At 40.6% G+C, this 26,626-nt stretch overlaps 1 protein-coding gene across 10 annotated transcripts in view; it reads left to right on the forward strand.

Annotated features, from left to right (window-relative positions):
• Positions 1-572: 572 nt before the first annotated feature.
• Positions 573-26,626, forward strand: part of MBNL2 (muscleblind like splicing regulator 2) — an 84,297-nt gene continuing 58,243 nt past the window's right edge. For 6 of the 10 annotated variants that reach the window (XM_042460274.1, XM_042460276.1, XM_042460279.1 and 3 more), the window contains exons 1-2: positions 10,903-11,123; positions 21,705-22,452. In XM_042460274.1, the coding sequence (XP_042316208.1) occupies positions 22,279-22,452 (174 nt within the window). In that variant the 5' untranslated portion in view covers positions 10,903-11,123; positions 21,705-22,278. Of the gene's footprint in view, positions 667-10,901; positions 11,124-21,704; positions 22,453-26,626 lie in introns of those variants that run through there. The other 4 variants (XM_042460277.1, XM_042460278.1, XM_042460280.1 and 1 more) reach the window with 2 other exon arrangements.

Raw genomic sequence — 26,626 nt, forward strand, 5'->3', positions numbered from 1 at the left:
GAGCTTTGATTTGGCCAGGCCCTCCATATTTTTCGAATGTCCTCCATTTTCAGCCTACCTAGGAGCACGAATTCTGATTTCTATGTGTGCTTTTAGCTTTGATTTGGTCAGGCCCTCCATTCTTCTTGCATGTCCCCTATCTGGAACCTGACTGAGGAGCATGAATTCCCATTTCTGAGAGTGCTTTTAGCTTTGATTTGGTCAGGCCCTCCATTCTTGTTGAATGCCCTCCATCTGGAGCCTGCCTGAGGAGCATGGATTCTCATGTCTGCCAGTGCTCTGAGCTTTGATTTAGTCATGTGGCCTCCATTCTCCATTCCCCTTGAATGCCCCTCAGGGCCCAGTGCCTTGCCTTCCTCCTTTGAGGATGCCCCTGTGTGCCAAGGGGCACCACCATTACCATCCCCACCTTGGTGGCCAAGAGAAAGAGCCATTCTTCTCTCTCCCTCTCTCTCTCTCTTCCCTCCTTGCCATGGAGGCTGCGGCTGTGGAGGAGGAAGAAGAGGAGGAGGAGGAGGAAAAGGACTGAGGGAGGGAAGAAGGAGAGAAGGAGGGAAAGAGGGAGGCGGTGCCATGGCTCTGGCCCATCCCTGGGAGGAGGGTCCTTCTTGTGGCCAGACGACCAGACCCTTTCCAGCACCAGCCCAGCCCTGGGGTTCCCATCAGGTGAGCCAAGAGGGGAAGGGGGAACCCAGGGTGGTCAGAGAGGCATCCCCCTCACAGCCCCCAAAGAAAGGCTGGAGATACTCCTAACCATGTCCACCTTCAGGGAGGACATTTTGGACCTCCCCCTTCCTGGGCAGGAGGAGGAAATGGAGGACCCTGCTTGGAGCAGGAAGGCTTCTTGGAGAGGCCAGGTGGGGAAAGGGGGCTGCCTGCCCCATTCATGGAGGTGGAGGGAAGAAGGGGGCTTCCCTTTTGGCCTCAGCTTGGCTCTTTTCCTGCCTCTTTGGGGGCAGAAAGGCACTTGGCGCCCAAGGAGAGGCTCCTCCTGCTGCTTCCCTCCTCCCTTCCTCTTTCCCTGCTTCCTTCCCTCTCTGCCTCCCTTTTGGGGAAGGGGGAAGTCAGACCAGTCTCCTCTTTTCAAGCCCCTTTTCTTGGAGGAAAATGCCTGGGATGATGCCCAGAGCTTGCGCCTTCAAGGTGGTGGTTGCCACGCATTCCCTTTCCATGCCCCCCTGTGCTGTCTCCTTTTGGGGTGGGGAGAAGGGTGGCATTGAAAACACACACATAGAGGACATGCAGTGAAAGCCTTTCATAAAGGAGGGGGATAGGTTGTAATGCATTATGGTTGCCATGGTGTGTCTTCCACTGTACTGGGCTCTCAGAGGGGCTGGGGGCAGTTGTCACACATTCTGGTTTTTTCATAGCCACTTTGGTCTGTTTTGCACTGGGATGTGGTGGTGTTGTTTTTTAAATAGATCATAGGTTGTATTAAATTGTGTTTGTCATGGTCCCTTTGGTGTGTCTTCCACAGTACTGGGCTTTAATGGGAGATAGTTGTCATACATTCTGTTCTTTTCATGGCCTCTTTGGTGTGTTTTTTCATTGTGTCATGCTTTTTTTTACTAGGCTAGCGTCATAGTTGCAGTTTGTTGTTGTTGTTGTCTGCCTCCGGCTTGTGGCGACCCCCAAGGCGGTGAACCTATCATGGGGTTTTCTTGACAAGTTTCGTCAGAGGGTCCCCCCCATGGCCATCCTCTGAGGCTGAGAGAGTGTGACTCACCCAAGGTCACCCAGTGAGTTTCCATGGCCAAGCAGGGATTCGAACCCTGGTCTCCTAGTCCTAGCTCAAACCACCAGACCACGCTGGCTTGAGAGCCTTAATCGTTGAATTCTGTTTTCGTGGTCACTTTGGTATGTTTTTCATTGCCTTGTGCTTTGAAATGATGAGTCCCAATTTTGGGAGGAAAGCAGGAGATACACTATAATAATAATAATAATAATAATAGTTGTTGTTGTTGTTGTATGCCCCCAGGTTGTTTCCAGATTATGGCAACCCTCAGGTTGTCTTGTCAAGAGTGGGGTTGCCATTGCCATCCTCTGAGGCTGAGAGAGTGTGACTCAAGGTGACTCAGTGGGTTTCCATGACCAAGCTGGGATTCGAACCTGGCCTCCAGAGTCCTAATAATAATAATAATAATAATAATAATAATAATAATAGCCGAATCCTTTCCTCCTTGGTGCAGCTTCTATAGTGGAGAAAAAATAATGATCCCTTTATAACCCCCCCCCCCCCTGGGGTTTATTTTCAATAACACCAAGCTTTTCTGAAAAGGGAAACTGACTCAGATCTTTTTTTCCCTCCCCAGCTTTGCTTTCTCCCTCTTCCTTTCTTCCCTTCTTTTGAAAGGAAGAGCCTTTGTAACTCCAAGGCCTTGGCATCCGAGGCGCAAAAGTGTTACCATCTCAGAAGCTTAGGCACACGTTGTGTCTCTTCTTGGGTTCATGAGAAGAAGGAGAGGGAGGAGGCGAGAGGAGAAAGGGACGTGCCTGCTTCTTGTCCAGGGCAGAAGAACAAGTTGCACGCTTCTTGGAACGTGTGGAAAGAAAGCAACAGACTCTCTCCCCATTACTTTTGGTTCAGTGCTGATTCATAGTTTTGTTAACTCAGCAGTTGGCAACCTGGGGCTCGGGAGGCAGCACCAACCAGCAGAACTAATGTTTGCGTTTGACTGAGTTCGCTCTAGCAAGGAAGAGAGCTTGTTGGCAAGGTGTTTGGGGCCCTAGCCTCTATGTGTGTGTGAGTGTGTGTGTTTCCTTTCACGTTTCTCCACTGTAGCTGTAGTGGGTTGCAAGACTGATGCAAAAAATAACACTCCTCAATGTCACCAAGATTTGACAAGAAATTAAGCCTATGGAGGTAGGCGGTAAAACGTGTTCTTGTCTCCTCTCTTAAGAATTCCCTGTCAAGTTAATTTTTAGGAGGGGAAGTAAAAAAAGGGACCACAGGAGGCAAAGAAATGACACATAAAAAAGAGCTCCAAAGGTGAGGCTGCACATACATGCTAGATTGTTGTCGTTATCTGCCTTCAAACTCTTGGGGACTCTAAGCCGAACGTATCATAGGGCAAGATTAGTTCACAGGAGGTTTCAGAGGAGGCTGAGAGAGTGTGACTTTCCCAAGGTCACCCAGTGGGTTTCACGGCCTAGCTGGGATTGGAAACCTGGTCTCCAAAGTTTTAGATACTCACAATCCATAAAATCCCATTAAGGCCAAATGCAGTGTAATGTAGTTCTGAATGGTGGAGAAGATTATATTTATGAAAATGCAATTAAGGCTGCAGTCCAGTACTTATACTTATTAAAGAGTCAGTACCATCAAAGTCACAGAGATTTATTTCTGTGTAAACATGTTTAGGTTCATGGAGCATTGTATAGTCTCAGCTTCCCTAAAGGGGGGGGGGGGGGGAGCCTACATTAGTTTGGATAGTCCAGCCCACAGTCCTCCTGACAGTCTTGCACAGTCTACGTGTTTACATTACTTACATATTTACACACTCTATAGTAAATATTTACATTTTTTTATGAGAAGGCCTGCTAGGCAAAGCACCCCTTCAAAACATGTTGGTGAAAAGGAGATACCTCTCACATCTAATAGAAGAAAACAAATGTCTAAGTGTTGTTTCCAAATTAAAGTTATAATGAAATACTTCAAAAATTGCATTACATTTTTCATACGGTGAAAATTTTTGCAATGTAAGTAAATGTAAACGTTGTTTCCAACAGCTCATTAAGACTTTAGAAAGCTGTATCAGATTAAATTGAACAAAACGTGATTAAATACATTGTGTATATATGGAATATTCTCCTGTTTTAAATTGCTGAGTTGTGTCTAGACTCATGGTGTCCCTTTTGAAGTTCTGAATTCATTATTGCACACTAAGAATGACTGTGTATGAGTAGAGCCCATGCATAATAACTCTTTCTTCATTAAATTGTAGTTTTAGATGTTGTATAATTAGCCCACTATAGTTGCTGTGGAGTCTCTTTCAGGATGTGGGCAAGTACTGTAATGCCTATATTCCAGAAAAGTGAGATGGTATTAACAGATATTATTGTTTTAACTCCTTTAGTTTATTGGCACAATCCTTCAATAAATTTTCTTAGGATCTGCAACCATTAGCTTATACCAGGAGTAGGCAAAATGCATCCCTCCCAGATGTTGTTAGGCTGCAACCCCATCCTTCACCACTAGCTAGGCCTAATGGGAGTTGTTGTTGTGTCCCTTTAAGTCAATTATGACTCATGATAATCCTATTCTAGATTTATTCAGTGGTTTGCATTAACTTCCTCTAAGGCTGAGCGAGTCGGATTTATCAAGGGCCACCCAGTATATTTTTGTGATGGAGCAGGGATTTCATTCCTGGCCTTCCAGAATCCTAGGGCCAAACACACAGCAGAAACAATCCAGTTTGAGACTGCTGTAACTGCCCTGGCTCAGTGCTAGGGAATTTAGGGAGCTGTAGTTTTGTGAGATGTTTAGCCTTCTCTGTCAGAGAACAGAGTTGTTGTATGGTATACAACAACATTGTTATTTATAGTCACTGTGTTGCAGAGTGGTTTGATTGTGGGACTAGAAGCCAAAATGCACTGCCGAAGTAATTCACTTAGAGACCACTTTAACTGCCCTGGCTCAGTGCTAGGGAATCATGGGAATTGTAGTTTGTTGTGGCGCTAGAGTTCTCTGACAGAGAAGGCTAAACATCTCACAAAACTACAGTTCCCTAAATTCCCTAGGGAATTTACATTCCCACTACATTCAGATGTATTGTACTTCTTTGTTGGTTTTGTAACATGGAATATTGTACACTCTGTGGTCTATTACCTCAACAAGGCAGTATGGATAAAGTTTCTCAGCTTGTAGAAGAACGAATGCCTCGTTTATTCCTTGCACTGTGCTTCAGAGTAAGAAGTAACCTCATCAAGGTTGAAACTTACTGCATTCTTCTTCTCCCAGATTTCTTGGTGGATTTTAAAACCAACTTCACTCTACACATTTGTACAGGAAAATGTCAGTAAGGAAGATGCAGATATCACCTAGGAGAATCTTCATATAATTACTTGCTTCTTTAAGCTGATATCAGTGAATAGACCTGTGATGGCGAAGCTTTTAGGGGCTGAGTGCCCAAACCAAAAGACCTTCTGGCACTGGGTGTTACCCAGTACTGGGGATGGGATTTCCATCCCCCAGGGACAGGACTTCTGGGATGGGACTCCCCCCAACCCGTCCCAGGCCTTCAGCTGCCTCTCCAGAGACAGGTGTGCGCCTCTTCTTCCTCCTCTTGTTCTGTCCCTAGCCTCCAGTTGTCTCCAGAGAGGCAGTTGAAGGCTGGGGAGGGACAGGAAGGAGGAGGAACAGGGGTGCACCTCTTCCTCTTCCTCCCTGACCTCTGTGTGCTGGGGAAAATGGCTTTGCGTCTCATCTTTGGCACGTGCACCATAGGTTTGCCATCATGGGAATATACTGTCAGTGAGTGACACAGAGTGCCATATGGCTTTTTCTCAGTGCTTATAAGTCAGGTACCTAAGGGCATTATGTGGAAATGAGTTACATTGATTCGAGTGGCTCTTACTTTAAGGTATGTGTACAGTAAAGCAAAAAGCTGATCATTCTTTGGCATATTGTGCATTGCCCATCAGTTTGTGCCAGCTGTGGATAGTAAAAACAAAACACACAAAGATTTTCATTTGGAGAGGTGGACACCTCTAGTAACAGTAGTTTAAAACACTCATGCTCAACATCTGATCCTGAACTCTCAGCTCAGAAATGGAATTTTATTTACAGTTCATAGTCTAAACCACAACCCTGAATGTTGAGAAAATAGTATTGGCAAAGTTGTATTGGTACCTGCTGTTGGCTACACATTGCTGCCCTCTGGGAGGGCCTTTGATTTTTTATGACACTATCTGACTCAACTTAAATAGTTTTTAAAAGCACTGCACCCTAGTTGTGCTTTTCTTCCTGCACCCTTGGATTTCCCATGGTACTCAAAAGTGCCATTAAGTAGTGAAGCGTCTGATGGGCTTGCACAACTCAACCATGCACAATCCATTAATTACTAGTGCATTGGTACTGGTGCATTCCTTTGCTATGCCACTCTGTATTCCACTTTAAGACATGATGGTAGCAAGAAAGACACTTTATCAGCACCTCTCTTTAATGGCATATTTATCAAAAAGAGTGATTTCCCATCTAGCCGAGTCACTGAAATGATGACATTTGGGGGTTCTTAACTGTCAAAGGCAAAAGCATCTCACTCATATGGCAAATAACTGTATGGGCTCAAAAATCACTTTCCACCCACTCCCAAAATCTATTCTTGATTTGATTGTTCAGCTAGTGGCTGATCCATTTCTAGCTTTCATTACAAGGTAGTAGAACAGGTTTTCAGATGACAGCTTCAAAAATATCTGATGCTTTGTTGGATTTCCTTGATTAATTGCAAATCAAGTTTTTCATTAGTAGAGCACTGTAACTATGCCTATGGTTTTGGCCAAAAATTTCCTCAGAGAATTGATAGAAGTAATTGCACACTAATAAACCTTACTGGATTTATTTCTTTTGCTTTTGATATTTTCAGTTATGATTATAAATGTTTGCTGGACTCACTAGTGAAACGTTATTGTCCAGTAGCTGTTTCTGATGTCCAATCCTGCTATTATCCAATAGGTCTAAATTATAAGGAGGGATGCTCATTCTTAAAATTTTTGTTGGTTTTTAAGTGCTTCATAAATATTATCCTGGTAGAACCCCATGTAACAGAACAATGAGGGGTTGAGTTTGCCTTGCTGCAATTCGATGAATTCGTCAGGCTCAGGCTGGAATCACTGAAGAGAAAGTCCAGCAATTCTCACAGCATTGTCTACTCATCTGAAGAAAGTATTAAAGCCCACAGTGGGGCAAGAGCTCCTTGCTCCAGATTGTCCATCAGAGTTTCTGAAGCTACTGTAGTGCCTGCCATCACTAGATCATTAATCACTGAAATACATCCAATCTAAGTAGGCCAGATGTTAGTCATCATACATTCATAAAAGGAAAGTTGCAGTCAAATTTAAAGTTTTCCTGGTCATTCCTGTTCACCAGTTTTGTTTTGTTTTTTGTTAAGGCATGTGAAGGATCTCCTTTTGACTCCCCCCCCCCCAGTCCTGACATCTTTAAAGAAGATGGGAAGTTGTTCGCAGCTAGTTCAGGCATTGATGAAGGTCTCCAATAACATCCCAAGCTCTGCCTGGCTGGTCTCTAAACAACAAACAGTGACAGAATATATGGAAGTCTGTTACTGGGCTGCTATGCAAGTCTAGAATTTCCTCACCTTAGGAAACTCACCAAAGTCCAAGATGAAGTATCCTCTGGGAAGACTGTAAGACTTACATTTGTGGACTGGTTAGCACCAAGATTCTAGCCATCTTGGATAGGGACCATTGTTACTGTCATTGCTGCTCAGGCTGTGTGATCTGGGGGGCCAGAATCCCCCCCCCAATTAATGTGCAAGGAAGTGGTACCATATTTGTCCCCATTGGCTACAACTGTTTCCTTCTTTTCTGGAAACTTTTACCAGCAATTGGGAGCCAGTGAATCACAGACCCATCCTGGTCCATGGACCATCACTTTGTATAGCACTGATGTCATTTCAGTGATCTGTTTCAACTTCTCTTCTTTTTATTGACCTAATGACATTTTTCATTTCTACTCTTGAGGTGCTTTCTTCATCTCTCCTGCCTCTGTGAATGATTCATCTGGAATATCATTGAGGTATTTTTTTAAAAAAAAAGATTCCTGAAATACCTGCCCTATTTTCACTTTTCTCTTCTCTACCATTGCACCAAGATGTTCACTGTTTTTCTTCCTGTTCTCCTCTTCCAAATCTGATTTGTTTAGTTTGGTAGCTTGTACTGGAGGAAGAAATAATTCCACAAGATGCATAAATTTAAAATGTCAGTTTTCTCTCTTATGTATATTGAATCATGTGGTTTCAGATTTCTGATGTCTGGATCCAGCCCTTCAGCTGAAACCAATGAAGTTGTGGTCCTTTGTCATTCCAGCCAGCTTATGTATGCCTTTGTTTCTGTTGCGTTGCAGCCATTCCACCACTTCACCAATAGAACTGTAATCAAAATTTTATTGATGATGTTTGTGAGGTCATAGCTAAGTTCTGACATGCTTGGTAAAGGTCATCCAGGAACAGCTGGTGGATCCAGTGCTGTGGCAGTGACCACTCTTCCTGCAGCCACCCCTCCTCCTGCAGCTGCTCTGATTTGTACTGGATCTCTATCAATGTTGGACCAAAGATGCTCTGAGGTTCTGCACTGGCAAATCTACGGTGCAATTCAGAGCAGTTGCAGGAGGAGGGCTGGCAAAATGAAGAGTGGATCTGCTGCTTCTGTGATGGTGCATCCGGCAACTGTTCTGCTTACTTTTGACTTTTGTCTTTTATCCAGTTTCATCCATCTGGAAAGCTTAAACACAAACCAAATGATCACTATTACTTCTTAGTCTCAGCTGGGCAAGCTCTCCAGACTTCTTGCCAGGTCATGTGAGGGAGGGAGATAGAAATGTCCCAAAATTAGGATTGCCTTGACAGAGAAGTAAGTGGAAGAAGGATGGCAGCCTGCTCTGCAGGGACTGAAAGTAGGCTAGGATGTACTAGATAATCATCATTTTGGGTGTCTCACCCCACCCCAAATGCTAAAGAAGGATATCACTTTACTGGATTGGTTAGATGTGTGCACTTGGCTTGCCTTGAAATATAGCTTTTTAAAAACACTTTCTGTTTCTTCCCTTATCTTCAGTCCACCCCCCCACCCCACCCCCCGCCATCTAATCTGATGAAGAGTTCTAGGGGAATTCAGAAGCCTGTACTCTTGGTGGTTTGTTTTAATAAAGGTATTGCCCAACTGTAGATTTTATTTTTACTCACAGACCAACATAGCTACCTTTGTCTGTTCTTCCCCTATTCTTAGGTTCTTTTCAATAGTATTGTTAACTAGCAATATCATAGTTATCCTGAAGTATAGATATACCAGAGTTAATGAAATAGGTGTGTTCCTGGACATTACTTCTTTAACAATTGGTATCAGAGGAATGGAATGGAAACAGTATGGAATGAACAATATTCCTACACAAAAAAAGTAGCTGAAGATGTTTCAGCAAACTTTTTATTTTAAACTAATAATATGCACATGTGAAATGAAATAAAAATGTCAGCTAAGCCTTTCATGAGTAGACAAAAACATTTTGAATCATCTAGAAACTGATTGATGGTTTCTTTCAAAATGCATCCAGGGGAAAAGAGGACCTTGTAAAAAGATTTTGTAAACAGGAACTTCACTCTCAGATGCATTGTTAATTGAAGGGTCTCTGAACACATATTATGAGCCTACATAATCTTCGAAATTAGATCAGTAGAGGCCACTGAGGCCCTGTTCAGACTGTCCTGAAAGGCCAGCCTGGGGCAGAGTCAGGGCATCACTTCCAGATGATGCACACTCCAGCTATGACGCTGCGTGCCACTCCACACAGCGTGCGGCATCATGCAGCACCGAAGGAGCACCGTGTAGTCGCGACAATGCGCCCAGGAAAGGCTGGATTAGGGCCACATCATGAGGTTGCCGTGACCCCTATCTGGCTGAAGAAGGGGCAGCTACAAACACCCCTTTGGGGGTGTTTGTACAGCCCCTTACAGTCTTTTCCTTACAACAATTTAGGAAGGGGGCAGTTACGTTGAGGATCCCAGAACATGGAAAGGTTTCTTTTGTAGACCTTAACTTCCAGAATCTCCCAGCCAAGTGACACTGCTGGCTGGGGGATATGGAGAATGTTACTTTATAAATTAAGAAGATGAACTTTTGCAAGCTGTGGTATCAGCTTTACTGTGGTAATCACCAGCTCTGCTATCTCCCTGAGAATTTAGGAAGTCCATATCCTTATTAGATTTTACAACTTGTTGAAACCTATTCATTGTTCAGCTAGTATTTGGATAATTTGCACTCTTGGCATACACTATAGACATGTTTTCATTCATTCCAGAAGTTCAGTGTTGGATTGTTGATGTTCAGAGTCATTCAGCAGTCCAAAAGTGAAGACCTGGAAATGACTGAAAACATATGTTTTGCTGCGGGAATAGTGTTTCAGCAGTTGTTTTAGCACCCCATGTTGTAGACATGTCTCCTTTTCCTTATCTAATGTGCACAAAATGTATCAGTAAAAAATAATATCAGCAGCTTCTACTAAAATTAGGAGAGAAGAACTGTGTTTGATGCATGGTGTGTTTGTGGCAAAATATATTCACAAGAAAGAAATACAATTGCCACATCAGTGTGGAAATTGTAAACCTGTAGTCTGAACTCATCTGATTCATCCTAGCAACATTCTTTTTTAAATGAAGGTTACAGTACTTGAATTAATATGCATGAACAAATCTCAGCATCAACAGATGGCATCCTGCTGCCCACAACCTTTCTATGCTGGAGCTGGCCTGTAAATACCAGTAGGAATGCTTCTGTGGAGTGGAGTTAAATTTTGAGCACTGCTCTGTTTTTTAAATAGAAATTATTTTCTGTATTCAGTGTGCATCTCTTGTGTGTGTATTCTTGTGTGTATGCTTTAAAAGCTGCTTGTAATCATGGTACAAATGAATCATTGTTTTAGCGTCTGGTGGCATACCATTACATTTCTGTTTCTTGTAGGTTTTTGTTTTGCCTTCTCAGAAACACCATTTTCCAGGGAGAAGGAGATTCCTTTTTCACTGGCATGGATGCATTGTTTTTGCACATTAGGCAAGCCGTGCTGCCTTGTCAATCACTGTATTCCAACCAGTTTAAGACCAGTAGAGCTACCGAATGTCTGTGTGATTGGCTACAGTATTCTGGGAGGGATTTTGCCAGAAGGAAGGGCTGCAGTCGTTCACCAACCGAGTTCAGCCAGCCTTTGCTTCATCATCCAAAGGAAAATCCCCAGATAAGGCATATGGCTTTCAGAGAGGCGGGAGAAAATAAGCAGCAATAATCATTTCACAGGAGACTTTTTCATCGTCATGATGCAATCGAGAAGATATGGCCACTATTGCATTAGAGGAGTATGTTTGGTTGTTTGAAGTGTTGAATAGGCAGAGCTGTACAAGGTAGGCAAGAGGCTGGTTTTGTTTTACTGAATGTTTAAAGAGTTTGCTGCAGTATGCTGCATACCATATGTGTTGCTGGGGGGGGGGGTCAGAGAAGAGATTTTTAAGGCACAATGAATCCATGTGTTTGTGTGTGTTTTTGAAAAAAAAAACCACTTTAAAGCAATTTTAATAGTTCTGCATCTGTACTGTATACAACCCCTCTCACAAATATTTTAAAGACCCTGCAAAGTTAATATTTCTTTAAATATTAAAGAATGTGTGTGTTAATGAATTTTGGGTACAGTGTTTTGGAAGGGGACTGAGTGGGCTTTGTAACAGATAGCTTTAAAGAGAATTCATGGAATTGAAATATTCTGTTTTAAGGTGCTGCCAATCTAACAAAAGTAGTAACACAGTCCTATTCCAATTTAGTTAGAAGTAAACCCCATCATGTTCAGTGGGTCATACTCTCAGGAAATGGTGTATAGGTTTACAACTGAAATGTCAGTTGTTGCTTTTAAAATAGAGCTCTTTAGTAAAGTGAAATAAAGTACCATAAATAGCAAGAGATATGGTTTTTTTTAATTGAAGAAATGGCAAATTTCCAGGATAGTTCTGCATTATGTGATATACTACTTTAGTTCATTTTCCTTTTTCTAGTCACTTTCAAATTTGAAAATACTGTGGGAACCATACCTAAAAGCAGAAAAGGGCAGGCTAGTGACAATTACTGCATCTATATACATTTTTAATGAGAACAATACACTATCAGCAGAATAATTTAATAGGGTGGAAGAAATGGCTTTTAAAAACTATAGTTTCACCATGCAGAAATGTATCAACCTATTTGATAAAAATTAGCTGCAGGCAGCAAAAGGAGGATTTATATTTAAAAACACAATTATATGATGGAGAAGATTTTGGGATGAAAGACTGTAATTCTATAAAGGACAGAAGGCTGAGGTTGGAAAGACAGAATTTCAAGTTCATGTCACTGCCTTCTGTACCATCTTGAAGATGTTAGTCTGGGGTTATTAAAAACATTCTCGAGCATTGCTACTCCTTGTTTTCCTCACCTTTTCCATGCATTAAAACTTGCCTTTTCTCCATGCATCTATGAAGTTGTGGTGGTGGGAGGAAATAAATGAAGTGTAAGCAGGGAGTTATTTGTTATGTGTTGTGAATATGTCCATGCTTAAGCTCCACTTTTGCAAGCCCTTTCCTGCTTCAAACAAAAGACACTTAAGCTTACAGTGTATTCAGAGCTGGAAAATAATGTTATTTAAATGCTGCTAAACAAAGCAGTTTTGCAAAGCAATTTTGTCTGGCATTACAGAAAAAGTTAATGTGCGTGTTTGATGATTTATCAAGGTGCTTCTGTTCACTTCAACATCAATGTGATTTCAGAAAAGTTTTGAGACTGTCTCATCGGAAAATGTGCACTTGTAAATAGTTTTGTATAATGTTTAGTGAATCCAAACTTGCAATACATTGTGTATGTTAAATGAGGAATAAATGATGTTATGTCTTGATGGAATAGAGTGATAATAAGAATGGGCTACCAGGCCTAAATGCAACGTTCTATTGGATGTTGCGGTGGAATATTCTCTCTCCTCTTATTTTCTCTGGTGGCTGAAAACACACTTGAGTAGCATTTTCAAGATCTCCACATCTGGTATGGGAGACATGGCAAGCTATAGTGGGAAGGAGAGGTTCCTAGATTCTCTGGATCCTTCCTTTCTGCCAGCTGAATGATGCCATTGCTACAACTCTAAATGAAAATTTGAGCATAATTCCTGGGAGAGGTTGCAGGACGATTTTGCTTGATACATGTTGTTTTGTTTTTCTAAGGCTACATCTACACTACAGAATTAATGCAGTTTGGCACTTCTTTAACTACCATAGCTCAATGCTATTGAATTCTGAGATTTGATTGTTTTGTGAGATATTTAGCCTTCTCTGTCAGAGAGCTCTGGTGCTACAAGAAACTACAGACCCCAGGATTCCATAGGATGGAGCCATGGCAGTTAAAGCAGGGTCAAACTGTATTAATTCTGCAGTGTGGCAGCATCCCTAATCTGCCCTTTTGAAATTAGGATGAAAACAATCGCCACAATACATGGTGTGCATTTTGGAATACCTAGGTATCTGTTATGTTTCTTTCTTGCATTGCATTCCAAACTGACTTGATAATTTCTTGAAATTCAGAAGGCTCTTGCCTGGCCGTATACAAAACTGGAAGCAGGCCCACTCCATACACAGAACATACTGTGCAACACTCTGGATGATGACTGGTGACTGAGTGGTGATTGATGCTCCTGAAAGCTGTAATAAACACACATGAATGACAAGATTGCCAGTTTAAAAGTAGTATAGTTTGCTACCTAACAATAATGAGAACAATAAGAAGTGAAATAATACTGTGTTATCTGTTTAAAAATGTTCTTTCATTAAATTTGTCTGGATACAATTGTTTATACATACATGTATTGATTTAAATATTTTTATTTAAATCGTTGAATATCAGTTATACCTTTGATATTATTAACTGATCAATTTGGTTGAATAATTATACAGTTACTGTGGTTCAATATTTTTAAGCTATATATGTTTAATAAGGTGGTCCAGCATGGTGTTATGGTTCTGGAAACCAGGGTTCAAATCTCTAGCTTGATCATAAAAACTCAGTGAGTGACCTTGGGCAAGTCACAGTCTCTCAACCTGAGATGATGGTGATGGCAAGCTCCTCCAAAGAAACCTGCCAAGAAAACCTCATGATAGAGCCTTAGAGTTGCCACAAGTAAAAATGACTTGGAGGCACACAACAACAACATGGTTAATAAACATTAACTGGAATCCATTTATTGAAAACGATAGCAAAATATTGGCTGTAGATCTATAATTTAAATAAGTGAGATTTTGCTAAAACACACCATTATCTAATTTTTTTAAAAAAAGAAAAAAAAATGGTTAGAGTGGATCCAAGATTCATAAATGATTTGTTTTGCAATGTTTACTGCCAACCTAGCAAACAGAGGAGCAAGTACAAACAGTCCTAGAACTTTGGTGGATTGTCTGGTGAAAAACAATTCATGCCAGAGCAAATGAGAGGGAACTGTAGCATGGGGGCAAAAGTGGAAGAATCAAAATAGACATTAGGAAATTCCCCTTGGCAAGAGTACTGGACAAGTCAGAGCATCTGTTGACAGTATCGGTACTGGTGAAGAAAGATTTTTGCACTCTTCTAGTGAAACATATAGGCAGAGCGGGACATAATCCCTCACTAAGAAGGTAATGTGTGAGTTAACACTGCCACATTTGGAGAGGTATTGAATTGTACAGACCAGGATGTCCAATTTGGCCAATTCCTTGCTTTATTCTCACTTGGGATCTGACTGGTTTTAGAGAGGGTTTTTCTGCTGGGGTATACAGTATAAGCTGGATACTGTTAGGCAGGAGTTTCATTCCTGTGTAGCATGTGCTCTGGTCCTCTGGCTTGAATTATCATGAGCTATTTACTGTGTAAGGACTTTCATGCCGTGCGTCAGCTCTCTGCTTGTGGCACATTGTAGTCTGGACGGCCAAGTCTAGTGAATGGGCAGTCCTGCTGTTAGCTAGGAGGCTAGAACACTTGTGGCAACTTCCAGCTCTGTAATTATTGACCCTTCCTGGGGTGCGTCTGTCAACCACGGAGGTAATGAATGCTTTTGATTTAGAAAGTACAGCACAAGAAAATTTACAGGCATCTTTTATGTTGTTTCTGTGATTCAATCCAGTTTACAAGGAAAATGTGAAGAATATACTTATGTAAACAGTGTGTGTCAAAAAGTACAGAAGTCAGACATGCCAGTCAGAAAAATAAAAATCCCCACAAAAAGTATTTAATTTCATTTAGTCATGTACAGTTTGAGTATCCCTTGTCCATAATTCTGAAATCCAGAAATCTCCAATATCCAAAATTGTCCACATGGGTGGCTGAAATGGTGACACCTTTGCTTTTTCATGGTTCTGCGTACACAAACTTTGTTCCATGCATAAAATTACCTTCAGATTATGAAACCTAAATGCATTTCATGTTTAGACATGGGTGCCATCTGCAAAATATCTCCCAATGTATATGGAAATTTTCAAAAATCTGGGGGAAAAAATCTGAAATCCAAAACACTTCTGGTCTTAAGCACTTTAGATAAGGGGGACTCAACCTGTGAACGCACCCTGAGGCCACAAGTAGAATGGAGCTCATTCATGATGGGGAAGGATACTACAAATATGAAAAATGAAAAATATTCTGGCAAACATGAACATTTCATAGATGCTCTGATTATTGGGAAAGTTGTTGAAAATTGCTTTGGGTCCGATTTCAATATTTAATTGAACACTAGGATATGATCCAGTGTAAACACACGTACATTGAACACATAAATTGATTTTAATAGAGTTAATCACACATTTTAAAAACTTCAGCTGGAATCAGTAGGAGCTAAAAGATCTTAATTTTGGCACAGTTGTGTTTTTTTATCTTAAAAATGAAATCATCTTTTTAAAAAAAATCAGAGAGAATTAGCTTTGTAATTAAGTTTCAGGTTTTTTTTAAAAAGTTGGGGTTGCTTTTTAAAGATAAATCAAGATTGAGTTATTTCATGTGCAAGTGAAATGTTACATTTGTGGCTACTGCTTCACAGTGAAATCCCATGCCTCCCACAATATTTGTGTGACAAAATCTTGTTTAAGAGCAAATACATGGACCTACTAATCAGTAGTGTCTGGACTGTGAATTTTGTACTTTGGGAATTTATCACCTAGTAGATAAATAAATAAACTTTATTATGGAGATTGCCTGGAGGAGTTTGGAAGGTGTAGTCCAAAAAAGTAGCTTTCTAAGCTCTGTCTGGAAACATCCTATAAAATTTTCTACTTACAGAATTGTTTCATGTTTGCATTTTCTTTTCATAAATTGACTTAATTCTCTTCTGTTGCCTCTGAGGCATAAGCAAGTATACCCTCACTTAAGCAATTTGGCTTTTTGCAGTCAGTCCCTAATAGCACTGAGAGTAACCTGATTTGCCAGATCACTTTCCTTTGTAAGCATTATTATCTATTAAAATCCTGACTGAACTTGACTGAGCCCACAGGCAGAGTAGACCTAGCATGACAGATTTTTTTTCTAAAGAGTTTACAACCTGCCTCTGAATCATGATTCGAATCCAAGTTTTGATGTGGGTTTAGAAATAGTCAATTATATTTGGCCTGTTATTGTTACTTGAACACCATGGCAAACGATAGCTATCACAAACTAGGGAAAGACGGGATGAAGCAGCCCATAAAGGAGATAGGGAAGAAGGAATGTGATACCCCTTCACAGTCTCCAAACATTTGTCTGGAAGTCAGGTCATCATAACCTCTGGACCAATGATGTGTGTGTTCCAACAGAATGTGTTGATTTTTTATTTTTTAAGAGTGCCTCCTGATAAATAGAACCAGTTTCCTGGAGGTAGAAATCAGAGACATAGCTGTGTTTGTCTGGAATATCAGTATGCAAAGCCATCTCATAGCACCTTTGAAACTAACTTGCAAAAGAAGTTGTAGCATAAGCTTTTATAGACTTGGTTACTTCCTCAGACAGCTCCTATCAGCACAGTGTACACAAACTTTAAAGATATTTTAAAGAATTTGTAACTAAATGTGCAAAGATTATTGTTTTGCATTTTACTGTACTATATTCCTCATTACACATTTTGCAGATTCTCCATGATTTGCTTCTGATGAGCAGGGTAGAATACCTTGATCTTTGGTGTGGCATTTGTGTTTGCTCTATTAGATTCTTGAGGAAATATGCAAAGTAGACATGTATGTTTTGGAATATATTTGATAAGTCAATCAAAATTCTTAATGCATGGATAGGTGGTGGTGTTTTTTTAAGCCTCTCTTATTCCATCTTGATAGGTGTGTGTTGAAAAAATTGGTGGAACGCTAGTGTTGCCATGGCAAACACAAAATGCTGTGAACAGAAACTGACTTTTATACTCATTTCATGGGGTTGCCCAATTTTGGTAGAATAATGAAAACCCTACAAAAATAATAGGATAATGGTTTTCTCTGTGGGTTTGATAATGTATTTCTAGTTGGGTTTTTTAAATTGTGTGTGGGTGCATGTGTGTACGTTCCCACATCCCCACACCCCTACATGATTTGTAATGATTCTAATGGTCATACTAGATGTGCTGCTGAGGGTTTTGCTGTCGTTGTAGTTGTGTGCCTTCATGTCATTTCAAACTTAGACCCCTAAGGGGTTTTCTTGGCAAGATTTATTCAGAGGAGGTTTTCCATTGCCTTCCTCTGAGGGTGAGAGATGCAACTTGCCCAAGTTCTTGGCCATGGATTTGTATGACTGAGTGGGAATTAAAACCTTGTGGTATTGAGACAACACCTTACTATCTCTCTAGCCTATTGGATATGTTACTCATTCAAAAACAAAATCTGGAAACTCTAAGCATGTAAGGCCTTGGGTTTTGTCAGGGTGTCAGTACAGTGGGTTTGGAAACTTATATGTGGGCTAATAGCAGAGAGGTGATGTTTGTCATGAGCATGCGGAGTGAGGAATGAGATAAATATTGCCATGCGGTGTGCTCTTGAGGAAAATTGTTCCCCATGTACTCTCCATATTTTTTAAAAATGATATTGCTGCTAGCTATGTCTTCACCATTGTGTCTCATTGGTCCAAATCATTCCTTTCCTTTCTTGAGCTCCAGAAGACACAGGGGTGGAGTGGGAACACTATCTCAGACTAAATCAGGCATTTGCACTCCTTTGAAAATAGTGAGAAGCCCTCACTCTGGTGGCTATGAAGTCAGGTGCTGGCCCCTGCACTTCTTCTGCATATGTTGGAGATTTTTGGCAAGGATTTGGAGGAGATCTTTCTTACCTGGTAAAAAGCAAGAGATTCTCCCCTCCCCTCCACACACAGTTTCTGCAATGCGCACAGAATGGTAGGGAAGGGTGGATGCCTTGTGCCATGCAGGGATTCGGTAGATGTTTATCAGGAGAAGTTTCATGGTTGCCAGTGGCAACTGCATTCCTGACATGGTATGTGTTTGTGTCCTAATAGCAGGTAGTTCTCATGCGACTCTTTTGCATTGGTAGTGATTGATCCAGTGGTGGCTAATGCAAAAATGTGGCAGAATTAGTTGTTCTGAGTAGAAGCAGTGATTCCTGCAGAAAAGTTATAGTCCACTTCATCTGTAGGTGGGTGCTCAGGGCATCAAAGGATCACATGTTCTGGAAATTAAGGATTGGACACTTAATTTGGGTAAAACATTCTGTAGTGTAAAAAGAATAAAAATAATGTTGAGCAGATATTTGCATGTTTGTTAGATGTGCTCTTCTCAACTCATCCATCTTCCTTTGTGTTTCCAGTTGTAATGATTGTGTGCCTGGTGGTGTCTATTTAAGATTTAAAAACAGAGAGATGCACTCCATAGGAAAGTTTCAGTCCTGAATTATATGGTGGCCTGGATGTAATTTTATACTGTATTAATTTTCTTACAAGGGAAGACTAAAATTCGAAAATAAAAATTAGAGCTTGGCTAGGCTCATTCTCATATGTTATAAGAATTGCACTGCTGAGTTGAAATTTCATTGTGCAACCCCATGAAGTATTTTTAGGAAGCCAGAAAGCTTTATGAAGTGTCTAGTATATGTTGTCCAATTTGTATTTGTATTTGTATTTACGGTGGTCTCATATACCTTGAATTGTTGGGGGGAAAACAGGGGTACAAATTTGATGGGAAAAGATCCTATGCTTGTAAAATACATATTGATGGTATGTTTATTCTGCAGCATCAAGTTATCATTAACATTTTTAAACACTCTGCCCCCAGTCTAATTACAGTCAGCTCTCGGTATCTGCAGGGGATCCATTCTAGATGCCTCTGCAGCTACTAAAATTTGTGGATGCTCAAATTCCCAATGGCGGCATGTGCAAGATGCTGTGCAGCCATTAGGGACAGCCAGGCAAGGCAAAGAGGTGCCGGCGGTGGTGGCAGTGACATTTCCCCCTTGAGGACCTCCGAGCTGGAGACAAAGAGGGGACATGGTTTGGCCATGGCCATAGCATCAAAACGTGGTTTGGCCATGTCTGAACAAAACATGGTTTGCATTTCAGCTGAACAAACCTATCATTGCTATGAGACCACAAAATATATGTTATGTATCATAATAGTTTCTTACCACCTCCCCTGTTTATATGAACATGTCTTCACAGTTCCTAGAGTTTGCTTCTTAGCTAGGGAGTGGCTCCAGATGCCAAACCATTAAATGCCAAGGTCCTTCTGTACATGTATAACTCATTGTCCATATTTGGGCAATATTGTAATCCAGAGACTTGCAAGACACTTGCTTTATTGAAGCCAGGAAGAATGTTACAGAACAGCATGTGGAGTCACTCTTGATGTTTACCTGCTACCACTCTAAACATGTGTGATTGGGCATGATCCGCCTAAGGAGTTTTCATGTTTTTTTCTCGGCTTATCAGGATGTCCAAATGAGGACATTGTCATAAGAGACAAATGAAGTTGCTAGTGTAACTTCCAGGGGGAGATGGTTGTAAAATGTATTTTACAATACCTCTTATCTCTTTGAATGGGAGATGGAAGTCTAGAAGTTTACAAATGTAAGTGCAGGGTGCTGGGAATAATTCTAGTCATCTCCTAGACAACAGCAAAAGAGTTGGGCCTCCTGAGGAAGTCATAAAGACACAAGCAGTTCCTTTATACTGAGTGAGACCATTGACTCACTAATATTTCCATCATTGCTGGCAGTGGTTCTCTGGGGTTTCACATAGGAGTCTCTTCCAGCCCTACCTGAATATGATAAGATTAAACCATTGCATGGAAAGACTAGCAAGGGTTGCAGCCATTCCTCACTGCTTAGAGAGTTTCAAACCACCATCTTGATCATGCAAGGGGAAGTATTCTTTGGTCTGTAATGGTGGTAGGTCCTGGAGAGCCCCAGATTTTCTAGGAGAAGGTTGACGGGGAAGTTGCGAGTTGTCTGCAGAGTCTGTTCCTTGTCTCTTTTTCTATAACCCCTGGTTTATCGACATTTTTACCAAGATCATGTGCAGCAGAGTACGTTATACCCTGAAGGTCCTAACCAAGTAAGGAGCAATATAGGTTCCCTGCGCCCTCTTTCAGGGACTAGATTAAGACTTCATTTAAAGTGAGACAAGAGGTTATGTTGACAGAAGAACTGTGGTACACACTCAATAACTCCTGTTATTTAGGCACAAAGAGGTGCTTGCTCCTGTCACAACACATTTGAAAATGCACCAGCTAAGATCACCCAACACATAATCCAGTACTGCAAAAAGGAATTCTTTCCAGGGATGTTTCTGTCATTGTAGCAGCATGATGCTACTTCCTTTGCAGCTGGTGATATACTTTTCCTCCTGCTTTCCCACATGACCTATGCACCCTCAGTACTATCATAATATAAAGCCAGCTTTAATGTAAACCCTATAGATTTCCTTAATAAGCCCATTCCTATCCTGTAAATGTATGAAACATTTTAACAACAACAACAACAACAGAGTTTCACACTGGCAAGTGGATCAGGATATCAAATTAAGTAATCCTGGCATGGAAGACATAGTTCATTTTAATTAAATTGCTGTTTGCTTGATATAGTCAAGAAAGGGTATTTTAAGAGGCACACACAAGATTCCAGGCAAGTAATATTGCAAATGAATTGTATCTGGTTGCTTCCTTGGATAACTTTTTTTGGTCACCTTTTTGCTTTTGGCTCAGTGCTGTTACAACTTGCAGATTTAAAAATAATACATATGCTTATTTTATTTTGAATTAATATTACATAGGGTTGCAGACTATGATTCTGCTAAGAGGTGGTGTGAAAAAAAAAACCTCACAGAACATCTTAACTTGCATAATTTCAAAAAATGAGGGAATAGTGACAAACTATTTAGTCGCTGTTCATAGATAGCGGCTAAATAATGCTATCTAGGGCAGGTATCCTAAACACAATACACAACTAGGCTTACTTCAAAGGAAACAGGAATAGGATTGCACTGCAGTGATAATCCATTTAAATAGAAACTGTAATGCAGCCTGCTGGGTAATGAGTACATTCTTTTTTGTTATGTTAGAACTAGAATGCTTATTTATTTAATATTTTTAGGAACTTCAAACATATTGCTAGTGTAATCCCAAGATCAGGTGCCAGATGTTTGGTGGTGGTGGTGAGAACGATAAATGGTAATACATAAAGTCTCTATCCGTTTAGTTCTGACCTCTGAATACCAACCCAGACAGATACAGGCAGAAAACACATATTTGAGGTGAGGCTAGAGGAGCCAGTTACAAGGGAGAAAGCATTTATAACAGTTGTTATTGTGAATGTGCCTGGATAATAGAAAGAACTGATTTAGTTGATTATCTGATTTTTCCTTGCTTTCCTTGACATACTCTTCGGTTTTAAAACATGCAGACTTTGGCACGATGTAGCTAATGTATTAAAACATCTTTTATGGACAGGGAAATAATATGAGTCTTGTTTAAATATATATATTTTTTCTTTATTTTTCAGGCCCATGCATTGTAAGTGCCTTTGTGAAGCTGCTTGTTCAAAAGACAACTGTATCTTTTCCAAGATGATTTCTGCCAGCTAGATTCTGCTCTTACCTTATGTGTCATCTGTAGTACTTTGCCAGCTGCTTGATGTGAAACTGACTCCAGCATTTGCAGACCCTGAGGACAGTATTACGTTGGGCATGAAAACTGCTGAATGTGTAGCACTTCCTGTGTAATCAATGCCAACAAGGAGGACACAAAATGTTATCAAGGAGAGTTGCTGCATGAAAACAACGTTGCTTAACAAAACAGTCAAGGAGATCACATTTTTAAACCCACTGAGAAATGCCACTGAGCATGAATATTTTGCAGCCAAATGTATACAAGCCTACAGTCACATTGATGAATGATTGACACACTGATTGATAAATTGTTACTTAATTCAGCTTTATGTGCAGTGGCCTCTTTTAAGCATTTCTTACATCACTATTGCTTGGAGATATTTTCATTAAAAGGGTTTTCCTGGCCTGTTGGAGTTCATAACTGAAGGTGATTCTGTTAATAGTTACTCTTTAATTCAGCTTTACATCATGGCTTTGAATGTTGCTCCTGTACGAGACACAAAATGGCTGACATTAGAAGTGTGCAGGCAGTTTCAGAGAGGAACTTGTTCACGTTCTGATGAGGAATGTAAATTTGCACATCCACCCAAAAGCTGCCAAGTTGAAAATGGAAGAGTTATTGCCTGCTTCGATTCTCTAAAGGTAAGAATAATGCAATAGGCTTATTTACTGTGGTAAGAAACCATTTTATAAGGGCTTCCTTTATTTGTTGAAGAGTGGCTTAAGATATTTTAATTAAAAAGACCCATATATTTATCAGTCCAGAACACTGTGAATCTGAAGTATGAGTAAGGCTGAAGTCTATCCTCACAGCTTGGAAAAACTACTTTTTGGGACACCGGTGATCAGAATCCCTCAACCATTATGGCAACAGGTCTGGATAGGGGTTTCTAGAATCTGTGGTCCAAAAAAGTAACTTCCCCAAGCTCTTCCTGTTCGACTGATATGCCTGAAGGAGTACATGCCCAGAAGAGAAGAAGAATGTGTGAAACTGGCTGCAGATTGGGCTCCAGTTTGGATACTGATTTGCTGCCTGCCCCTTTCTATTGCAAACTCATAGGAATGTTATAGTACATATATTTTAAGATAAATTTTTGAGCTTTGTGGCGTTTTCTTATAAAATAGCATCCTTTGTACCTGCAAAACCATAGTTCAGGTATATACATGTGTAAAAAAATTTCCAGCTAATTGTTTGATGTACAGAATTCTCGCCATATGAGAGCGAGCATAGCGTAACAGTTTGAGTGTTCGACTGTGGCCTTGTTCCCACTACGTTTAGATCCGGATCGTGATCCAGGTTCCACGGGCATGGTTCCCACTGAATCTGATTTCAGAAATCAGTTCAAAAAGGTAGCCATGCTTTTTGCCCATTTTTGCCCATTTAACCCACATCAAAAAGACGCTGGGAAAATGGGTGTTTTGGGGCTGAATCAATTTATTTATAAATAAATCGATTCAGCCCAAGTAGGAACCAGGCGGATTTGAATCGTAATAGAATCTGCCCTGGTTTCCACTGGTAACCTGGCCCAGGGGTCAGCTGGCATGGACCGGTCTCTCCTGGACCCCAAATCCCCAGCCCAACCTCCTTACTGGCTTCTTTGGTTGCTGACTGGCATTCCCTGGGCTTTTAAAAAAAAATTCCCCATGGCCGGGGAGGCTGGAAGGAGGTTGCAGAGAAGCCAGAAGTCTTGCGATCTCCTTCCTGGCTTTCCTCCACCTACTCTGAGACCTCCTTCCAGCCTGTCCAGCAGTGGGAAGTTAAAAAAAAAGCCCAGGGAACCCGGTCAGCGGCCAAAGAAGCCAGTAAAGAGTCCGGGCCAAGGATTTTGGGGCCAGGAGAGGCCAGAGACGGGACGGGCCATCAAGCTGCCTCCCTGCCATTGAACCAATTTCTGAAACTGGTACAAACATAGTGGGAACCACATTTTTTCAGAAGCGGTTTCAAGAATTGGTTCAGGAGATGGATTTTCCAGTAGGTGGGAACAAGGCCTGTGACTCTGGAGTCCAGGGTTTGATTCCCAGCTCGGCCTTGAAACACATTGGGTGACTTTGGGCAAGTCACTTGCTCTCAACCTCCATGCAAGGCAGTGGCAAACCACCTCTGAACAAATCTTGACAAGAAAACCCCATAATTGGTTCGCCTTAGGGTCACCATAAGTTGGAAATGACTTGAAGGCACACAACAAGAACAACAATTCTCACCACATTATCTCAGAAGAGGCAATTACCATTTCACTTTAAACTGATTAGAACTGTTCTGTTTGAAACTTTCAGTCCTGACCTAGAAATGTTTAGCCATCTCTACTACCACAGAGATGACTCAGTGCCAGTCATCTGTTGTGAGACAGGGGTGTCTGTCCACCTTTCCAAGAGGTGAGCTTTTGGGTAAGAGAGACAGGAGCCTCACATATGACAGTGTGAATAGACACTGATTATGTAACTTGATTTCATCAATGGGGCCAAAGCCCTTGGTTTCTGGATGCACTTATATTCCCCACAGTTTACTGCTTGGGTAAGCAGAAAGATCTACTCCAAAGCAAGAACCCTATTTCAGCATGCATGTTGTCCTTGCAGTATTGCAGATTATAAGTTTAAAGGGGATGGGTATGGGGAAGGATTCCATTCTAAACATGAGAGTAAGCCCCGCCAAATTTATTTAGAAGTAAAGTTACATAAAATATGGGTGTATACAACCGTACCTAAAGTAGCAGATGCAGGATAAAGCACTGAAAATGAACCAAATCTACAGTACAGCTCCCATAAGAGTTTACAGTTGATTTCAGAATTTGTTAGTTTTTAAAACTTTGTACTCTGTCCCATGGCTTCTTACAAAAGTTAACATGGCAATTTTATCAATTTAAAACAAAACTTGTTAAAAACACACACTTTAAGCTTTGAAACAACAATCAGTCAAATACAAAGTAGCATAAAATCCTGGAGAGGTAATAAAAAATGCTGGGAATTTTTTTTTAAAGGCTTCACCTGTGCTGACATTACATTAACTTCGTGTCAAGCTAGTCTCCCTGGGAAGAGATTTCTACAGTTAGGAATTTCTACTATGTAGTAGTTACATGACTATAAGAGACACTTTATGAGTTCTCTGGAGGTTTCTGATACCTACTGCTTTGGATAATGAGGGTTATATTTGGAAGAACAAAATGACAGAAGAAATAAGGAAATCTTAAGGATCATCATTATCTCTATTTTCACTGAATATCTTCTTCAGTGAAGATATTCATACAGATATTCATAAACTGTGTCTTATTTATTTATTTTTAGCCTTTCAACACCAAACGTAATTATTCATATGTTCACTCTCATCTCTGTTGTGCAGAAGCCTATAAAGTAATGGCTGTAATTGTAGCTTGAAAGTTTAGATTTCACATGAAATTATACCTGTATTTCAACATGAATTGCTTCACGCCCATGTGTGCCTCTTCTTTGCCTCTCTTTGCTAGTTTAGCTGTGAGTTCCTGGTTTGTGGCAAACCATGGTAACTGAGGACCAAAACACACTGCAGAAATAATCCAGTTTGAGACCGCTTTACCTATGCTTTATACTAATAATTTGTCTAACTTGAAGATAATAGTATGCCATGGTTTGCGACAAAGCAAGAGAAAAAATAGAACATGTTAGCAGGAGGGGAGCATATGGATTGGATGCCGTTCATGAAGGCCAAATATAATTTGGCTTTACATCCAATGTGGGCATTGTTAAAATGGGGATGCTGGCTGAATTTAGGATGTAAGTATTTATTTATTTCATTCTTTTATGGAAGAACAAATAATATAAACAAATTGCCTCCTAGAAGGTGAAATTACAAGAGCTTTTGTGCATTTTAAGATAGTTTTCTGCACTTCAAGATTTTTTGCAAAAAAATATTTGCACAAAATAACTCACTTTGTTCCAAACCTTTTTGGTGAAAAAATTAATGTTTTGTTGTTGTTGTTGAAAAGAAAAGAAAAGAAAAAATCCTGGATTACAAAAAATGTCATGATCACTGACCATTTTCTCAGTGGGGTGTCTTGATATGTTTCAATAAACTTCTTGTCCAGGATAAGAAAATCTGCAAGGATTCTTTATATTCCTAATCTGAATTCCTTCCTTCCTTCCTTCCTTCATTCATTCATTCATTCATTCATTCATTTACAAATATTTATAAACTGATGATATTTCTGAGGATTTCAGAGTGGTATCCAACATTAAACTTTTTTTTTAAAAAATTCATCTCATGAATTTTCATAATGCAATGGTCCCTCCACATTCGCTGGGGTTAGGGTGAAGGACCCCCATGAATGTGGAAAACCGCAAATAAAAAAATACTATTATTTTAATCTGAGAGAACACCTTTCTAGGAATCTCCAGGTCCTCCAGTGCATCTCTGTGGTGAACATCTGCCAGAAGTTCATGCTGGAGGACCTACAAATGCCTAGAGAACCTCTAGGAACTTCGAGGTTCACCAGCACAATTCTATTGTCAATGTCTGGCAGTGTTGCACTGGAGGATCTAGAGATTCCTAGAGAGAACACATTAATTAAAACCACAAATAACTAAATCTGCAAAAGTCAAAACCCCAAATGTGGAGGGCCAACTGAGCTCATTGAGTTTTGCTGATTGTTGTTGCCTCTGTGTCCACTTTTGGGGAGGGCATTGTTTTTAGTGATTTGTACTTTAGAGTTTGTAGCGCTAGGGCTGTTTCAAAGGTTTTGTAAAACTGGTATGCGGTGTGGTGAGATGATCCTATGATTTGAAGAACAAATTTTCTCCTCTCAAAAAACAAACAAAAAAACACCCAAAACCTTAGAATCATGAAGTC

Source organism: Sceloporus undulatus, chromosome 3 (assembly GCF_019175285.1).
Source record: "Sceloporus undulatus isolate JIND9_A2432 ecotype Alabama chromosome 3, SceUnd_v1.1, whole genome shotgun sequence".
Taxonomy (NCBI): Eukaryota; Metazoa; Chordata; class Lepidosauria; order Squamata; family Phrynosomatidae; genus Sceloporus; species Sceloporus undulatus.